We start from the raw sequence: 18,020 nt of genomic DNA, 5'->3' as shown, positions 1-18,020 counted from the left end.
GGGTGACACCAGAAATGGGCTTCACAAGTTGAACCCATGTGGGGAATCGAACCCAGGCCTTCGGCGTGACGAGCGAACACTTTAACCACTAGGCTACCCCACCGCCCCACTGAGGTGATGGAGGTGACATAATGATGCATGTATCTTTAAAACTTCATTAAAAATTGTTTTAAACTTTCCAAAGTGCCAGGTCTTGAAACAATCAAAAAAGAACATATTTGTAAAAAAGATTGAAAGTGTGGAGAATCCAAACCAACCATATATCGCATGGGACAATAAAGCATCTTACTGCAGCACATCTTACTAAAGTACAACAGATGTTTCGAAAACACACAACACAAAAACTTGGATTCACCCAGACAGTTTATTATCTGTATTTACAATTTTTCTTGTTTGTTTTTTAATCCCTCTTTGCCCGTCCGGCCTTCTTGACAACAATTGGCTTCTGGCTCCGGAGGATGGCGCCAGCTCGCCGCACTGCAGCCTACAACATGAAAACACCCACTCAGTTTGTGCTGAGATTGTCCTGCTACTATGTAAAACCACTCTAACATTTGGCAGGTGACATAACTTGTTCACTGGTCACGAGGGGGGATACATTGGATAAGATCAAGATCAGTTTTGTGAATTACAACTGTATGAAATCTTCTTGCCTGAAGAGTTACATTGGGACCACTGCAAACTGTTTCAAATTGGATGAAGGGATAAAGTCACCAGTATCATACTTATTAAGGAATTTTTCACGCTGGGAGGCTTTCCCAAAGTTGAAAAACACCCCATCTCCCTGCCTACATCATTTTTTTACAAAGCAATTGCCTGAGAACCAATTCTTTCAATTTCAAGCCTATAATCCTGGTTAGTTACCATCTTCAAGTCTTTCCTGTACTTGTTTCTCCTGATGGTCTTCCTGATAGTAGCGAACGTCCGGCGGGGATCACGCTTCAGTTCAACACGAGTGAAGGATTTGTTGGGTTTGCGGCCTCCTGGAAGTGAAACAGTGAGTGAGTGAGTGAGTGAGTTAAAATTGAAAGTCACATCGGCATTATTTCAGCCATATCATGACGGTGAAAGTTGTATATAAATAAAACAAAATTATACTATATTAATGCCTGCTGATAGAGGACAGTAAAATATAGGGGTGAAATGGTATACTGTGGTATTTTGCCTTCGGTTTGGTATACAATAATGCAATCCAAAAATGCGTTGTTTTTGGCTTTTGTACCATCATTTTATTAACCTTTTCAAACCTTTTCTAAAATGTCTAAAAATCAAATCATTTTGTTATAACCTATGTATTCCTATAAGGTTTAGCTCTTGTTGAATGTCAATTTTCTGCATTATGATTATATCTCATATACCGAACCAAAACGAAGGCTTCATAACGCAATACGTACTGTGGTAAAAGCGTACTGTTTCACCCCTGTAAAATAACTCGACTGCGATTATCACAGACTTAGACTTAAAACTAGCATGCTATCATAAAACAATAATTCTAAACACAACAATACGAGTGAGTGAGTTTAGTTTTACGCCACACTCAGCAATATTCCAGCTATATGGCGGCGGTCTGTAAATAATCGAGTCTGGACCAGAAAATCCAGTGATCAACAGCATGAGCATCGATTTGCGCAATTGGGAACCGATGACATGTGTCAGCCAAGCCAGCAAGCCTGACTACCCGGTTCCGTTAATCGGCTATTAGAAGCATGGGTTACTGAAGATTCATTCTAACCCCGACCTTCCTGGGTCCAATACAATATGAAAACGGGGTAGAGATTGCCAACAACTGAAGGCAGATCACCATGGTGACTTACAGCACTTTTGCTACCTGCATGTGAAACAACACTAGCTTCATTGACAATGGAGCCAGTAGTGGCTACACTTTAGTAGGATGTTCTTACTAATCCATTCGAAAATGAGCTAGTTTTACTTTTTCGCTGCTTTTAGCAATATTCCATCAAGGTGGGGGACACCAGAAATGGGACTTCACACATTGTACCCATGTGGGATCTTCGGCATGACGAGCGTATGCTTTAACCTCTAGGCTACTGCACCGCCCCCATTTGAAGTGAAGTGAAGTGAAGTGAAGTGAAAGTGGGTTTAACGTCGTGCGTGAGAATATTTCGCTCATATGACGACATGCACATGCGTGTATGTGTATGTGCGGCTGCTTGTACTAGCCCAGACTTAAGCTGGTTTTATAGTGTTAGCCCACTGAGATACCACGCCGCAGTGAAGCATGAATACCCCACTCAGACACATTATACTGACTCCGAGCTGACCAGTCCTTGTTGTACCCAGTAATGCTGAGTGCCAGGCAGGGCCCAACAAGTACCATATTTTAACGTCTTTTGGTATGACGCGGTCGGGGATCGAACCCACGACCTTCCGCTCTCCGGGCGGAGGCTCTAACCACTACACCACGGAGGCAGTCTCCCCCATTTGAAGATGGAACAAGGACCCTTACGACAAGTGTAGTAATGGACAGTGATCCATTCTAACCAGGAATCACCACAAAGATGCTAGTACACCACTCTCTCCAGCCGATAAGACTGAGTGATTGCTGTTCAACACCGCATTCAGCAATATTTCAGCTTTATGGCGGCAGTCTGTAAACAATCAAGTCTGGGCTAGACAATCCAGTGATCAACATTATGAGCATCAATCTACGCAAATAGGATACAATGATGTGTCAACCAAGTCGGCGAGCGTGATCACCTAATTCCCTCAGTCACCTCTTACTACAAGCATGGGTTACTAAAGACGAATTCTAACCCGGATCTTCATGTGTTAATTTGTTTGGTAAAATTTCAATACTTATTACTGTATTTAATTTGAGGTTGAACATAGACTGTCAGTACAAGTGCCATTTTACTTTCTGGCAATTTCATTTCATTATGTTCATACGTTTTCTTGTTTTGCATGATAACTTTGAAAATGTTAAGATTGCTTAACCTCGAACCTGACCATTCGTAGAGTTTACAATCCATGAATTCTGATAATATGCAGATGTAACACAAACCACCACTGACCAGTTGAATTTCTGGTGACCAAGACAACGCCCTTTCCGTCCTTTGCTGGCTCCACACCAAGAGTCTTCTTGCGGATCAGACCATTGTAACGGAAGGAGTTGATACCCTTCAAGTTGTTTTTTTCCTGCAATAAGAAAAAACCCCATGTAGCAGAAATATTTTTTGGTTAAATGCCCCATTCAGCAAAATTCCAGCTATAAGCTGATATTAAGATCGGACTCCAATTGCTACAATGACAAGTTCCATTGGGCCAAAATTTTCGACTTTGTGAAACAACCCACTGAAATCACACTGCCTGACAAGACGACCTATTTAGTCGCGTCTTACAAGAAGCACCAGCTGCTCAGAATCTGTATTCCTACACAGAGGAGTTTTACTATCTCGTATACTCAGGGGTGGAAATAACCCATTTACAAATTTGCTTGCCCGACAGAAAAAAACACTGGACTCGGACGTCTGGCAAGCAAATTTGTATATCACACTGTACCGGTGTCCAGTTGACTTTCCAATGTTAATTATGTTCTTTATTTAAAAAATCAACAAGAAAACGGACGGTATAGTGGAAAAATTATCAGGGCAAGTGATTTTACATGTGCCACTGTACCGGAGTACACTAGCACTGTTAAAGTTATTTCCACCCCTGTATACTGTTCGAGTGCAAGTGTACCGTGCTGATGGTGAGTCTGGGTCTCTTCAGCAAGAAGGAGGAGTTGTTCCTGATGATCATCCACTGTAGGTCGGCCGACATTGTGACGACGATGGTCAGCTGAAGCAGACAAATTACCAATATAACAGTCTACATTTACTTCATGGACTTGCAGGGATCTATCTACATGTGCTCAGACGACCTGGTTTGGCCCCAGTCCACAACATGTCAGCAACATCAGCATGGTTAGAACACTGACTGATGGACTGAGTTTGGTTTTACGCCGCTTTTAGCAATATTCCAGCAACATCACGGCGGGGGACACCAGAAAAGGGCTCCACACATTATACCCAGCATGGTTAGAAGAAAATATTTCCCTGTCTATCTGTGAATCAATGCCTAGGATAATATCATAAGTAATATATAACTTCTTGTGGCTTGGCAAAAAAAGAGTTCTATTTCACTGATAACAGGCTGAATAAAGTGGAATAGGTACAAATCTGTGTTTAAAGCTTTTCGCATTACTCAATGGAATGAACTGTAAACTAAAATGTCTGTTAACATAAATGTTTCACAAAATAACTAACTCTTCCCAATTTGTCTGCCAAGGTTCATAGTTCAGGTTTCATAGCTAAATCTCCATTGTTTCTTCAATCAAGTTGGAGAGCCTGCTCACCTAATCCTGTCAGTTGCCCTTTACAAGCATGGGTTGTTGAAGACTAGTCTGCCTATCAACAGAGTGAGTGAGTGTGGTTCTACGCTGCTTTTAGCAATATTCCAGAAATATCATGGCGGGGAACACCAGAAATGGGCTTCACACATTGTTCCCATGTGGGGATTCGAACCCGGGTCTTCGGTGTGACGAGCGAACGCTTTAACCACTAGGCTACCCCCACACCCCTCTATTAACACAGGATGTTGTTTGGGTGCTTGCAAAACATGCCTGGTGAAAGCTTTCTATAGTTTGCTTAACCATCCATGCAACATTATAGTCTGTTTGCAGTGAAAACGTACTGATGAATTTCATTTAAAAAAAAAAAGTAAATCAAATAGAGTGAAATTAAGATTGCAAATCCTCATAATTTTACCTTGCCAACTGAACATTTAAATCTCAGAATTTTATTCAACTTAGGATAAAAGTTGTTTAAAGGTCATATGCAACCAAAATATCAAACAATTTAAACACAATTATCACTTATTCATGATTATGAAAAAACATATAAACAAAATAATAAGTGTACAATCACAAATCAAAAGTGCAATATTGTGTACTTGGGTTTACTTCCCTAGAAACGAAGCAGCCGGGATACCGAACCCAGTCAGAGCGGGTGGGTGTGCACTCAAGTGTAACGGCTGGTTCATTTGCAGATGCCCTCACGGCTCATTGTGTGTGTATATATAGAGATGATGGGTTTTGTAAATACATGCTCATTTTTGTGTATAACATTTTTCAATCAACAGACATCATAACATGTCATGTGTACAAGTATCACACCTGCCTGTCTGTGTAATTACATAATGTGAAAGAGACTGAACTCAGGCCATAAATCAATGCGTTTTGTTTATGGTGTATAGCCTGATAGGTGTTAAGTTCAAATTGCATGTGGTCAGTGATCGAAGTTGTGTATTGAATATTGTCATTAGCAGACAGGCGGGCAGACACATAGGTGTCAATAAAACCGACATTGAGTTTTGTCTGTGACAACGACATATCTATATCACAGTTAGAAATTCTGTCAACGCTAAATAATGACATTGCTTTTAAGTATCGAACTGAGAAGGTGACTCCGTAAGAAGAACAGTTGGTAATCTACTGTCATAACATATAAAAAGCTCGCGCCTGTGAAATATTAACAACAAAACATTTTAAAAAATAGCTCACACCAAAGCTTTCACCGAGTATTCACCGGACAACCCGCTTCCAACCTGCGCGAAACTATTAGTGAATCGTTTGAACTCTGGGTTTTTTCATCGTGTTATTTTTCAACTTTATAAGTTGAATTTGCATTTTTGATGATTTGCTTCGGTAAGTCCATACCGAAAGGTATCAGAATCTGCAAAGTTGTATTTTACGTTTCATGTGACCTTTAACAAACGATCATAGTTTCAAATCGCTATTTTTGGTTTGTATTGCAAGGGGGGAATGCACATTAAATGAAACACCGAGAACCTTTTGGGGTTGGTCTGACTGACTGACTGAGTTTTGGTTTTACGCCGCTTTTAGCAATATTCCAGCAACATCACGGCCGGGGACACCAGAAATGGGCTTCACACATTGTACCCATGTGGGGATTCGAACCCGGGCTTTTGGCGTGACGAGCCAACGCTTTAACCACTAGGCTACCCCACCGCCCGGGTTGGTCTGAGTTAACGCTCATCACGTACAGCACGTGCATTTGTTTCATTGTTCCAACTAATGCGCTTACCCCCTTGTAGTACAAACCAATAATAGCGATTTGAAACTATGATCGTTTGTTAAACAACTTTTATCCTAAGATGAATAAACTTCCGAGATTTAAATGTTCAATTGGCAAGGTAATTATGAGGATTCGCAATCTTAATTTCACTGTATTTGATTTACTTTTTTTGTTTAAAGTGATATTCATCGGTACATTTTCACTGCAAACAGACTATAGCTGGATGAACTTTCGGACTAACGATAAATTTTCCCTGCATTTTCAGGCTTATAAACATGTATCAATAACGCAGGCTGACTGTTTACAATTACAAGGCATAGATCTCAAAGGAATATTCAGAAGATGTATGAAAATGAATCCTCGTCGGCAACAATGAAACTTTTCATGTCATTCTGATGTATGCAATCTTTCATTCATTGGCCTTTTGCAAAGATGAGCCAGTGAATGAAGTTGAATGATTTAGCATAAAACAATGCATCTTGATGGGATATCACACTGGGTGTGGGAACTTTAGACCCGTTTTGCTTTATGGAACAAAATGATAATATTAATATTATCACTATTTTTGCAGAATATTTACACAATTTTCCTATACCTCAACAAGTATTTTTTTTATTCATGTGACGACTTATGATTGGCTGGCTCGCGTCCTAAATGAAAGACATTTTCATGGGTTGCATGTTTTGTTCAAGTTCCCTAGTTTTATCCAGAATTATTGTGTTAACTCACAGCTTTACACGCTTTCCCAAACAACGAAGTCTTTGTGATAACAATCAGCAAGCATTTCATGCTGTAAGGTGTTTTCACTACTTATCTTTTCGATCGCCCAATTTGCGGTTGTGTTGAACCAAATATTAATGAAACAAGAGTTTACATCATGACCAGTGTTGTGGAGATGCAATGAGTCAGATAACATCCCCCGCACATCGTAGACCGACCAAAAAGAGCTTTGGAACCGGCTACCTTCAGTGAACTATTTTGAAAATTAGTGAAACGTATGTTTCAAGCTGAAAGAATGATTTACTAAGTGAAACATCAGAATGGAAAGAGAAGCGAAGCACATGGCATGTGCCTGGTGTTTAAAGAGAGCTGTATTTCATGATCAGCCCTTTCTACGTTCATAATTTTAGGTAAAGGTGATATGTAGTGCCTTTACACTGACCACTCCTTATCGAACAATCATAATTTTCAGAATTAGTACAATTATTCGCAGTTTTCTACGACAACAATTGCAAAGTTCGTATACCTCAACGTGAGAATTGAAAAAGAGGCTGATCGGAAGTAATGGGACTATAATATTCCTTCGCCCGCTAGAGGAAAATATTATCTACACAACTATTTAACACTGTGCCTCCAATGACAGGACCTCATATGGATTCTATTAATGATGCCTCAATTATTTCTTGTTTATTTTGTCGATCACACCTTTGACTGAATTCTTGCTGATATTCGAGTAGTGTAATAGTTTCTGGCTTACAAATAAACCGCCATTTTCATAGTTAGATATCAATTGTTAAGTCAAAATTCGTGCAAACTATGTATTTGAATACTTTGAAATTAATTTGGTTCAACTAGGGATAATCTACGTCTTCTTTTCTCCCTGGTTCAACGAAAACGAGGGGCGATCGGGTAGCCCAGTGGTTAAAGCTTTCGTCCGTCACGCCGTAGATCCGGGTTCGATTCCCCACATGGGTACAATGTGTGAAGCCCATTTCTGGTGTCTCCCGTCGTGATATTGATGGAATATTGCTAAATGCGGCATAAACCCAAACTCACTCAACCACTCAACGAAAACGACTCGATTATTTTGGCATTCTTTCAGACTCAAATATACCAAAAAATGTTAAAATAGTTTCACAAGAGCTAAATTTGGAGGAAACTCTGTATGTAACAAATATAATAATGCGGACGTTTTCTGTCTCGGCAATATTCCAGCTACATGACAGTGAGTCTGACTACACAATCCAGTGATTGACATCATAAGCTAATCATAGACGCAATCAGGATAAGATGACATGCATAAAACTACATCGGGAGATGTAATGATGACCACTCGATCTTATCATGCAGTCGCCTCCTACAATAGTCGCCTATTACCAGGATCTTCTGAGCCCTGACATCTAGACCGCCTCCGTGGTGTTGTGGTTAGGGCGTCCACCCGGAGAGCGGAAGGTCGTGGGTTCGATCCCCGACCGCGTCATACCAAAAGACGTTAAACTATGGTACATGTTGGTCCCTGCCTGGCGCTCGGCATTAATGGGTACAACAAGGACTTGTCGGCTCGGAGTCAGTACAATGTGTCTGGGTGGGGTATTCATGCTTCACTGCGGCATGGTATCTCAGTGGGCTAACACTATAAAACCAGCTTCAGTCTGGGCTAGTACAAGCAGCCGCACATACACATACACACGCATGCACGTCGTCATATGAGCGAAATATTCTCAAGCACGACGTTAAACCCAATTTCACCTCACCTCACCTCACCTGACATCTACCCTAGCTGATCCGTGGTCAGAGGTCTACGTTTACACTGTACTGATATCATATATTATATGACAATAAGGGCCAATTATACATATTATTTTTTACCCTGTCAGACAGGTAGGTAATTTATTTTTCATATCTAAAAATGTGTGAAACATACAGCGTGGATCATGTTTGTTTGTTTAGTTATTTACTATAAATTGGGATAGATATATATCGTTGACGAATTATTAGTCATTCGCTAATAATGCTATATTGAAATATGCCACGGTCTGCCCTTGCGAGTACCATCTCAAGTTGACAGACAGGCAGTTTTATTCCATACAAAGACCACTGGCCCAAAATACAAATCATTTGTCATTTAATAATTAAAGCGCACATAAGATATGTAATCAATGAATATAGGATTTCCTGATTTTGTTGACACATTTATAACGTTTGTCTGGGGTTTTGAACAATGTTGATGATAATATAAATTGTTGTAAAACAAACCGTATATGTAGGGACTACATTTTGCTGCGTGAGCGTATCCGGCTCCGAATTGCCGGAAGTTATTGTCGCTTATTATTTCACAGGTCGTGTCAGCATGGAGGTGTTTGACAGATAGTTGTTGCGAATGTTGCTCCCTTTCAGGGATGTTGATGTCATGTTTGGTCGGAATATATATATTTTGCATATACCTCCCACATGTCAAAAGCAACGATGCCAAAGAAACATGACATTCTTTCGGAACATCTCTATATCAAAGTGGAAGAGTTGAAACCGAAACATTCCCTGCACAAATTACTGGGATGTTGTTAGACGAGAATGACGAGAATGTGTTGAAAATGTTAGAAAACCCTTCCCATCTGAAAAATTATGTGGAAAAAGCTGTGCAAACATTGGATAAACACAATTTTACGTCTGAAAGTCACAGGTACAAACTGAAGCTGAAGGGGTCGTTGTCGGCACAGGTACGATACAGATATGTACCCCAGGTACGTTTCTGTATACAGTAATGTACCCTAAACAATGTCAAAATACAGAAACGTACCCGGCACCTTGCACGTCCATATTTCGCAACCCAAAAACGAAACTGTATGTAGTTGTTCCCGTTCAACTGATTGCAAATGGTATTGTGCTCCGCGAAATATTCGTTACCGTGTATGGTCGTTTCTTATAGAACGCAATCAAATGCATCTAATTCAGCTGTATGACAGTTCCAATCAAGAAAACAACACACTAGGGTACGTTTCTGTATTCCGATTTTGGCTAGGGTATTTTTCTGTATACAGAAACGTACCTGGGGTTCACATCAGTAGTACCCGTGCCGACAACGACCCCTTCTGCCAAACTGAATGTTTCAGGGTGTTTGATTATCAGGATATAATCTAGAAGATTCTTGGGAAAGAGTTCCTTCAGTTCCCCCAACCCTAAACCTAACCCTAACTTAAATTTTGGACTTTGAGTCATTTTGTGAGTTCTCTAGTAATTGTTGTGTTAAGTTTTGTTAATAATTTCAGTATATTTATAAATATTATTTGGGATGGGGGAACGGGAAGAACTCTTACCCTATATCCCAATCATTCTTATGTGATAGTTAGGCAAGATTACAGAATACCGGATACCCGCCATCTTTGAAAGCACGCAAGTTTACTTAGGGTTAGGATAAGGTTTAGGGATAGGCTGACGTGACACTAAACAATATGGCTGATAGGTATTCTGTAGGTGTACCGATAGTTAATTAAAGGTAAAGATGTACTACATTGTGTACCACGGTGTATGTCATTGTTGACAGTGGTTCATGTTTTAAATGTTTCAGTATGGACTCAAGTGTTTCAGAATAGTTATCAATGTTTCAGTGCATTCTGTAATGTGAGGAAGTCCGCAGCAGAGTCCAGTCCAGAACTCTGTGATGCCCTGTATGCCAAAATATCTGTTCTTGAACCATCAATGCCATCAGAGTTAACAGGTACAGTAGTGTTCCACTTTGCTCCATGAGGCCTAAAAAGAAAAATGCTGTGGTTGCCGATTACCCGACCAACCCTTGAATTCTAGTGCCGATCCAATTTTTTTTAGAGGTATGATGTATGCTTTTAGATGACGAATTTTTTTCTCAGCACAAACAGACATTGGCCATTCTGATAGGGACAGTCAAAACAATGGCTGCAAGAGGGCAATCTAAACCTTGATTGAATAAACAATTACACATTGATAAATGTGCTATTAGTTTGTACTTCTGGATAAAAAATGAAAACATCCTACCTACCTACCTACTACCAAACTTTTAAAGAGGTGTAATCTGAACCACACCATTTTTTTATATTGGCCTGATTGATTTATATTATCATCTCACCTATACTGAACCACAAAAGAAATGTCGTGACTGATAGGGTTTCTTAAAGCACACACTTTAATTCACTCTAACAATCAAAACTTGACAATTATGGTTAACACATTTTCGGGAAATACATTTAGAGTTCACACAAACAAAATCATCAAAAATGGTACCATTAAGATACCCCAAAGTCAGTATCGTGTGTGGTCTCTATGGGCATTGCTGAAATCGTTGCATCGTCTGTACATGGAATGAATTGGCCAGTCGATGAAGGTCATGCACACTTGGGTCCATACTCTGCGAAATGCATGATCGAGTCTAGCCGTAGTTGTCGGCCTTGGTTGGAGGCCATTCAGTCTTTTTTGAATCTTGTCCCAAAGATGTTCTACTGGACTTAAATTCGGACCTAGTGCAAGATTTTGTAGGGTTTGGATGCCATGCTATCTTAGGAAGTCCAATGTTGCTCTGGCAGTGTGGGCACGAGCGTTGTCTTGCTGGAAGATGTGATTTCAGTAACGTCAAAAATGTGGTACAACGTGGAGTCTTATGACTTAATCAATATAGCGAGCAGTTGTCATGTCATTTCCTCATCCTGGACCAAGATTCTGGAACACCACGGTATTAACTAACTGGTTCAGACCGATTGCACCCCACACTATGATGCTTGGACCACCCCACAAGTCTCTTTCAACAATACACTCATTGGAAAACATTTCACCACGCCCTCGCCATACTCTCACTCTGCCATCGACTGTCGAAACGCAATATCGGCTTTCATGAGATAACAGCACAGTTCTCCACTGTCGATAACGCCAATTTCAATGCTGAGTTGCCCATTTTGGTCGGTTTTGGCGGTGATGAGCGGTGAGGACAGGACTACGATATTGTCTGTGACAGTAGAGGTTTCTTCCACGCAAACGTCCACACATTGTATCGGCACTGTATCACTGTGGTGAGCCTAAATGGTCTGCTGTGCTGTTTCCGCCGTCCTTTTGGGGAAGCGATTCTGCTGATGGTTGCGCACAGCCTGGCAATCTTGATGTTGTGATGTTACTGAATGTAGCCCACTGCATGGACTGTCTTGGATGCTGTTAGTGACCTGATACCACTCCTGCAGTCAGTAGATTGTCCTACCATGAACATTAAAATGATTGGCTACCCTCCGTGCAGTCTGGACAACTTGCAACCGTCCCACGACTTGGTTACTCTGATTTCTCGTAAGATGTGGCATGGTGGCTGTGTCAAAATAAAAATGATTTCAGGTGAGTTTGGGACTCGCTTTCATTGGTAGGGTTGTCACAACATGCACATGCATTTTCATTTTCACGAATGTCATACGGAACCTTTTACCATGTCTGCCTTTTTCAGTGCATTTGGTCGATATGCTTTTTCATCAGAAAACACACTGATGTTGGTAATAACTGTCAATTTGGATTGAAAAACATGTTAAGAAAACGGTACAATCATAACAAAAACACCACCTTGCAAGAACAAAATTTTGCATTTGGTTTTGAAAAGGGACGTTTCTTTTGTGGTTCAGTACATAATACCTTACATCTCGTATGTTTCAGCTGTTTTTACACGTTAGATTGTAACTTGATGTGAGTTACATTTGTGTTTCTGATCCAGACTCAATGATATTCACAGGCCAACATCAAGGAAGCAGTAAATTCATTGGCAGAGCAATCTTGTAGGCACAATTTACAGTGTATTCATAGACAAACTGAGAGTGAATTTCTTTAAGACACATTTTTCTTTTTGTTTGGAGTGAATGAAAGTGATTAAACCAATCATATCATTGATACCTCGCAGAATACTGACGTGTCATGTATTACCTCAGCTCTCAATTCTTTGTTCTCGAAGGATTGATAAAAAAATCACTTTCTCGGTATTCCCACAATAGAACTGGTTCTTAGGATTGTCTCTATATTTGATCATGTGATCAGACTCACTGACTTACAGCACATCATTACACCCTAACTGTGAATCAGAGCGTAGATCAATATCTGACACATGTTCATCATGTTAGGCTAATCGAAACTCAGTTGTTGTTATTTAGCTGGACTGGACAATAATGATCAATAAACAACAAACAGACAATATCTCTCTATTTCCATGTGGACAGGCATGCTGGCTGAGTTAGACTCTGACACTGTGTCACAGCTTCTAGCGTCGCCAGAGATGTTGAGACAGGCGATGTCCCGAGCCAAGGATTCCTATCTCAAGTGTTACCATGTCTCCCAGGAATCCAGTGTTCCACACACTGAGAAAAACAACAACCACACTGCAGAAGCTGATCTCGGGACAGGAAGTTTATGACAAAGTTAGAGAAATGTTCCCTGATCATGCATCTCACATCACAGGTAAACAAAACTGGCCCTTTTTACATTTTGTGGACAACAGATTCTTTTCTTGGTTCTTGGTTGCAACAAGTCATTTTTGATAAATGGGAATAATTTACAAATGGGAAGCCACTTGAGAATGTTTGTCTCAATATGGTATGGCAGGGTTTTGCTTTTGCAAACCTTACAATTGATCATTTGATTTTATTTGATTAGTTGGTCTAGGACTGTGATCGGCCATCTCGACATTCAGGTTGTATAACTGGCTCATCACCAAATCCTGAGTACCAAGTCAACTGTATTGTTATGCATTATTCACTGTCTGTCTCATATTGTGTTTGGGGCAGTGGGGTAGCCTAATGGTTAAAGCGCTATTCGCCGCCCGAGACCGGTTTGAATCCCCACATGGGTACATTGTGTGAAGCCCATTTCTGGTGTCCTTGCCGCCACGGATGTTGCTGGAATATTGCTAAAAGCAGCGTAAAACCAAACTCAGTCAGTCAGTCATATTGTGTTTCAGTTGACATGGTAGAGAATATTGGCACAATGTGTGAAGCCAATTTATGGTGTCCCTTGCCATGATACTTATAGAATATTGCTAAAAGTGTCATAAAATCAGGCTTACTCAATCACTCTGTATTTTGTTTTTTCTGGTTGCACATAAATAGCTTTGCTCACACTGTTGTAGCCCAACCATATGATTGTTAATGAAATGGTAAAGCCAATCAAGGAGGCTGAACAACGGTCTGTCTGATACAGCAACAGAGCTGGTGACAGCAGTAGCAACTTATTCTGTTATGATGTCAGAGTGTAATGGAAGTCTTTCTGACTGATGGGACGTTGACTGTTGTTGCAGGGATGCTGTTGGAGATGAGGACGTCACAGTTGCAGCATCTTCTCTCTGATGACCCAGACCGACTGAATCTGTACATCCACTGGGCCTACCAAACCCTACAGCAGTACCATGCCCAGTCCTGAGGACAACACAAGCACAGATAGTCTCTTTATGTCACATATACATCATGCTTTCATACCTTGTAAGACATGAATTGAATCTAGCACCCTTTCCTATTCGAGGTACTAACTATTAGTGACTCAGACTAACATTGAAAGATGGAACGGCAACCACTTGTTTGTACAAACTTCAAAACACCTGGCCAAAATGGGGTTTGGTCATGACATGTTTCATTATATTAAGCTGTGATCTTGGAATCAGTGTGTAGGGTAGGCAGCCTGGAGGCTGCAGCATATGCTGCATGACAAGTACTGCTGTGTGTGTGTGTGTGTTGTAATCTGAACACTTATTGTCAGGATCCACCTGCATATGGCGGTCATCTCAGCACTACTATCACAAGTTGATGTTAAATATCATCATAGTGCTAAGAACCTAGATTGCCACCTGATTTCCTCAATCTGGAACCAGAATGTCAACTTGTTTCATTGAGGAAATGGGGCGGTGGGGTAGCCTAGTGGTTAAAGCGTTCGCTGGTCACACCAAAGACCCAGGTTCAATTCCCCACATGGGTACAATGTGTGACGCCCATTTCTGGTGTCACCAGGAACACCAGAGACCTATCATGCCGAGTTTAAATCCTAGTTTGCCAGGACTGTAGTTCTTGGTTTGTCTGCACCAACTAGTAAATGTCTAATATCTACATCTGATTAGGCTTACACCCACAAGTTGTCATGTCACAGAAATAGTTTCAAAGCAACGTTAAAACAGGTTCATATGCAAATGCTGTATTACCTTATCAATTGCTTCCGTTAGTCATTATGATTCATGACCCTTGAATTTTGGAAACCAAAATGTCTTTTGCCGTCATCATTGAGCTTCCATCAACACCAAAGATCATTTATCATTGGTTAGTTGGTTTGTTGTTAACTCCCCACTCAGCAATATTTCACCTATTTAGCAGCGGTCTGTAAATAATCCAGTCTGGACCAGACAATCCAGTGATCAATATTATGAGCATCATTTTACGCAACTGGGATACAATGACGTGTGAACCAAGTCAGTGAGTCTGACCATCCAATCCCATTAGTCACCTCTTACAACAAGCATGGGTTGCTGAAGACCAATTCTAACCCAGATCTTCACTTGTTCATTCATCATTGGATGTTTAAATGCAGGTATAATTCAAGGTTTTGAATATCCATTATTTGATGTTTTAGTTGTAAAAGCTACAGATTTCATTAAAGTCTGGGGCGGTGGGGTAGCCTAGTGGTTAAAGCGGTCGCTCGTCACGCCGTAGCCCCGGGTTCGATTCCCCACATGAGTACAACGTGTGAAGCCCATTTCTGGTTTCCCCAGCCGTGATGTTGCTGGAATATTGCTAAATGCGGCCTAAAACCAAACTCCCTCACTCATTAAAGTCTTAACTTTTACTCTGACTTAAAAACTCTCTTTATAGACACAATTCAGAAGTGGTTCCATGCATAGAAGAAATATTTTCATATTAGACATTGTTTATGATCAGACAAGAACCTGTTTAAAGGTCAGTCACTTAGTGTGTTTTCGTTGCGTAATAGTCGAGACAGTTTTCCCTGCCAAACATTTCCAGCCAAAATGCTATATCTTAAATTATGTGCAAAATATTCCCTGCATTTTCAGAAAACAGTTGTGGTATTGCTGCCAAATGTCAGATATTAGTGAGTTGGAATGAAATCACAATGTTGTTTTAGCTACGCATTGATGCAGATGACAATGCTGGGCCTATGGTCACATAATCACTGTAATGAATTCCAGCTTTTACATAGGTCTTTCCACATATATGAGGGCTTGTGATATTATATTAACAACTATTTGTATTTAGTGTTTTGTTTTCTTGTTTGTTGTATGTACCGTTTGTCGTGTCCGGTGTCAGTGTTGGTGTCTACTCCTACTGCTGTGTTGAGGTTTTGTGGTATTCCGCCCGTAACTGGTCAAAACTCCATGAATTCACTAGGTGGCCAAAATGTTTGATTTATTTTTAGTATTTAGTGCATTTATTGTACCGAGAGCCAGAATTTGTTTTTTCTTGTTTATGTTTAGTGTTTAAGTCCAGTTGGTAAATTGTCAGCATGGTAAGGGGAGAACACTAGATGTTTCTATTTTAATATTTGTTTTTCTATTTTTGTGTTTGTGGGGGTTGATGGATCAATAAGAGTCAATTCCAAAAGGCCTTGCTTGCCATGTGTCCGAAGTGACTGGTCAACTCACTGGATCATGTAATCTTCATCTATCTACATGGTGTAACAAGACTTATAAGTGGTCTATGTACATTCATTTCTTGTAACCATTCCATGGAAACCATTTTGATCCTGAAAGAAAAGTTGTTGCCAAAAGCGTTGTTATAACAATTCCGGGGTTGTTTTTTTTGTCTTCATCGCCAGTCAGGAAATCCTTAAATCTAAATATCAGAATGTGCATGTGATATTGTATTGCATTTTCTGAAGTGTAGTGATTTGTTTTAGTGATAGTGGAATTGGTGACCTCTTGACATAAACCAATGTATCGTTTGTTACCAAATATGTTTTAACTAGATTGTTGGATGGTTTGCATGTTGTTAGTGTTTCACATCCATCATCTTGATGTGTGCACAACGGCAATGGTGTACGGTCTTAGAATCATTTACAGATATATTTTTCTGAAACATTATTGTTTTATTACCTTTTTACTTAAGCGTAGCAATGTTGTGGTGCATATATGAAACGAAACACAAGATTACTGATACTCCATTTAATTCCATTCAGTACTCTAAATGTACTCTTATGGTTTTCCAGTACTCCTGTATTGAAAAATCATGGAGTACGTACTCCTGATGTTGAAAACTTATCTGGAGCCCTGTTGAATGTTTCATAGATAAACTGAAAAAATATGTTTGGTGTCTTAGCCAATTAAAATGTCAGTGGAAGATGCCAACCAATCAAAGCCAATCATTTAGAAATGGTTGAATATAGCATCTCATATTTCATGTGTATTTATTCTGTTCAGAGTTTATTCCCATGTTTCAATATTAAGTTTGCTTGTTTTACTGGATAAAATTATTTTCCCAGAAGTAGCGAGTATGTATTATCTGCAAGGCAATATTTACACTGGGAATATCATTTTGTATCTTCAGTGAAATATTTCATGTTTAATATTCCTGTCCTAAACTATATTTTGACTGTGCATTTTACAAAAGTGATAATTTATCTCTAAAACTATAGCCAAAATGGTGTGTGTGTATTATCTGCCAACATTGCTCTGTCCGCCAACAGTTTATTGTGTGCATTGTAACCAACAGGATGTGAACTGATGGCTGAGAGAGTAGATGCACCTACACTGCAAGTGTTTATTATTTGTTCTAAGAGGTAGAGGAACTTATTTACATTGTGTGACCAACTGAGGACGGTCTGTAGGTTTCAGTGATGACACAAAGAAGTGCTAACGTGTATGGTGTTCATAAACCTATTCAAGTATGCTTTATGCATGTAGCTTGTATGATAATCACTTTGCATTCCAGATAAAGTTTACAAAGAATATGTTGACTTTTGTGTTATATTTTGTCCTGTTTGATATTTATCACCATGGACATTCTGGGGGAAGGGGGGGCTCAGTACTTGTCTGATTGGGATAAATGTGGCATGATTACAATGTGACATGACTGTTCAACATGTGTTGTTTTATACTTGTCAGAGGGGTGTACAAATTACGTGATCTAGACTACTATATAGTTGAGTGTTCAAGTCCGTCGGCTGAGTGGGTTAGATCACTAACTTCGTATGCTGGTGATTAGTTGCCTAACCCTGAGAGGGTGGATT

The 18,020-nt window shown here is 40.0% G+C and overlaps 2 protein-coding genes and 1 long non-coding RNA gene across 5 annotated transcripts; 2 read left to right on the top strand and 1 right to left on the bottom strand.

Annotated features, from left to right (window-relative positions):
• Positions 1-350: 350 nt before the first annotated feature.
• LOC124267882 (60S ribosomal protein L28-like) lies at positions 351-7,364 on the bottom strand. 3 transcript variants are annotated; one of them, XM_046702873.1, is made up of 5 exons: positions 7,342-7,364; positions 3,700-3,798; positions 3,033-3,156; positions 865-983; positions 351-484 (listed from the first exon to the last, which is right to left on the bottom strand). In XM_046702873.1, exons 2-5 carry the CDS (start codon positions 3,778-3,780, stop codon positions 401-403), a joined length of 408 nt encoding a protein of 135 aa, XP_046558829.1. In that variant the 5' UTR covers positions 3,781-3,798; positions 7,342-7,364; the 3' UTR covers positions 351-400. The 3 variants fall into 3 exon arrangements, with proteins under 3 accessions (XP_046558829.1, XP_046558828.1, XP_046558827.1); XM_046702872.1 differs by lacking the exon at positions 7,342-7,364 and adding an exon at positions 6,970-7,026; XM_046702871.1 differs by lacking the exon at positions 7,342-7,364 and adding an exon at positions 6,825-6,899.
• Positions 7,365-9,131: 1,767 nt separating this feature from the next.
• On the top strand, positions 9,132-14,216 carry LOC124267889. Its single transcript, XM_046702879.1, has 4 exons — positions 9,132-9,495; positions 10,421-10,530; positions 13,022-13,207; positions 14,095-14,216. The coding sequence occupies exons 1-4, from the start codon at positions 9,371-9,373 to the stop codon at positions 14,214-14,216; spliced, it is 543 nt and encodes a 180-aa protein (XP_046558835.1). The 5' UTR covers positions 9,132-9,370.
• LOC124267883 lies at positions 13,196-14,495 on the top strand. Its single transcript, XR_006896147.1, has 2 exons — positions 13,196-13,259; positions 14,095-14,495. It is a non-coding gene; the product is annotated as an uncharacterized LOC124267883 (long non-coding RNA).
• The last annotated feature ends 3,525 nt before the right edge of the window (positions 14,496-18,020 follow it).

This window comes from Haliotis rubra, unplaced genomic scaffold (assembly GCF_003918875.1).
Source record: "Haliotis rubra isolate DU_JTF1 unplaced genomic scaffold, ASM391887v1 Scf1344, whole genome shotgun sequence".
Lineage (NCBI taxonomy): Eukaryota > Metazoa > Mollusca > Gastropoda > Lepetellida > Haliotidae > Haliotis > Haliotis rubra.
Note: the sequence above shows the minus strand (reverse complement) of the source record. Positions and strands in the feature narration are given on the sequence as shown.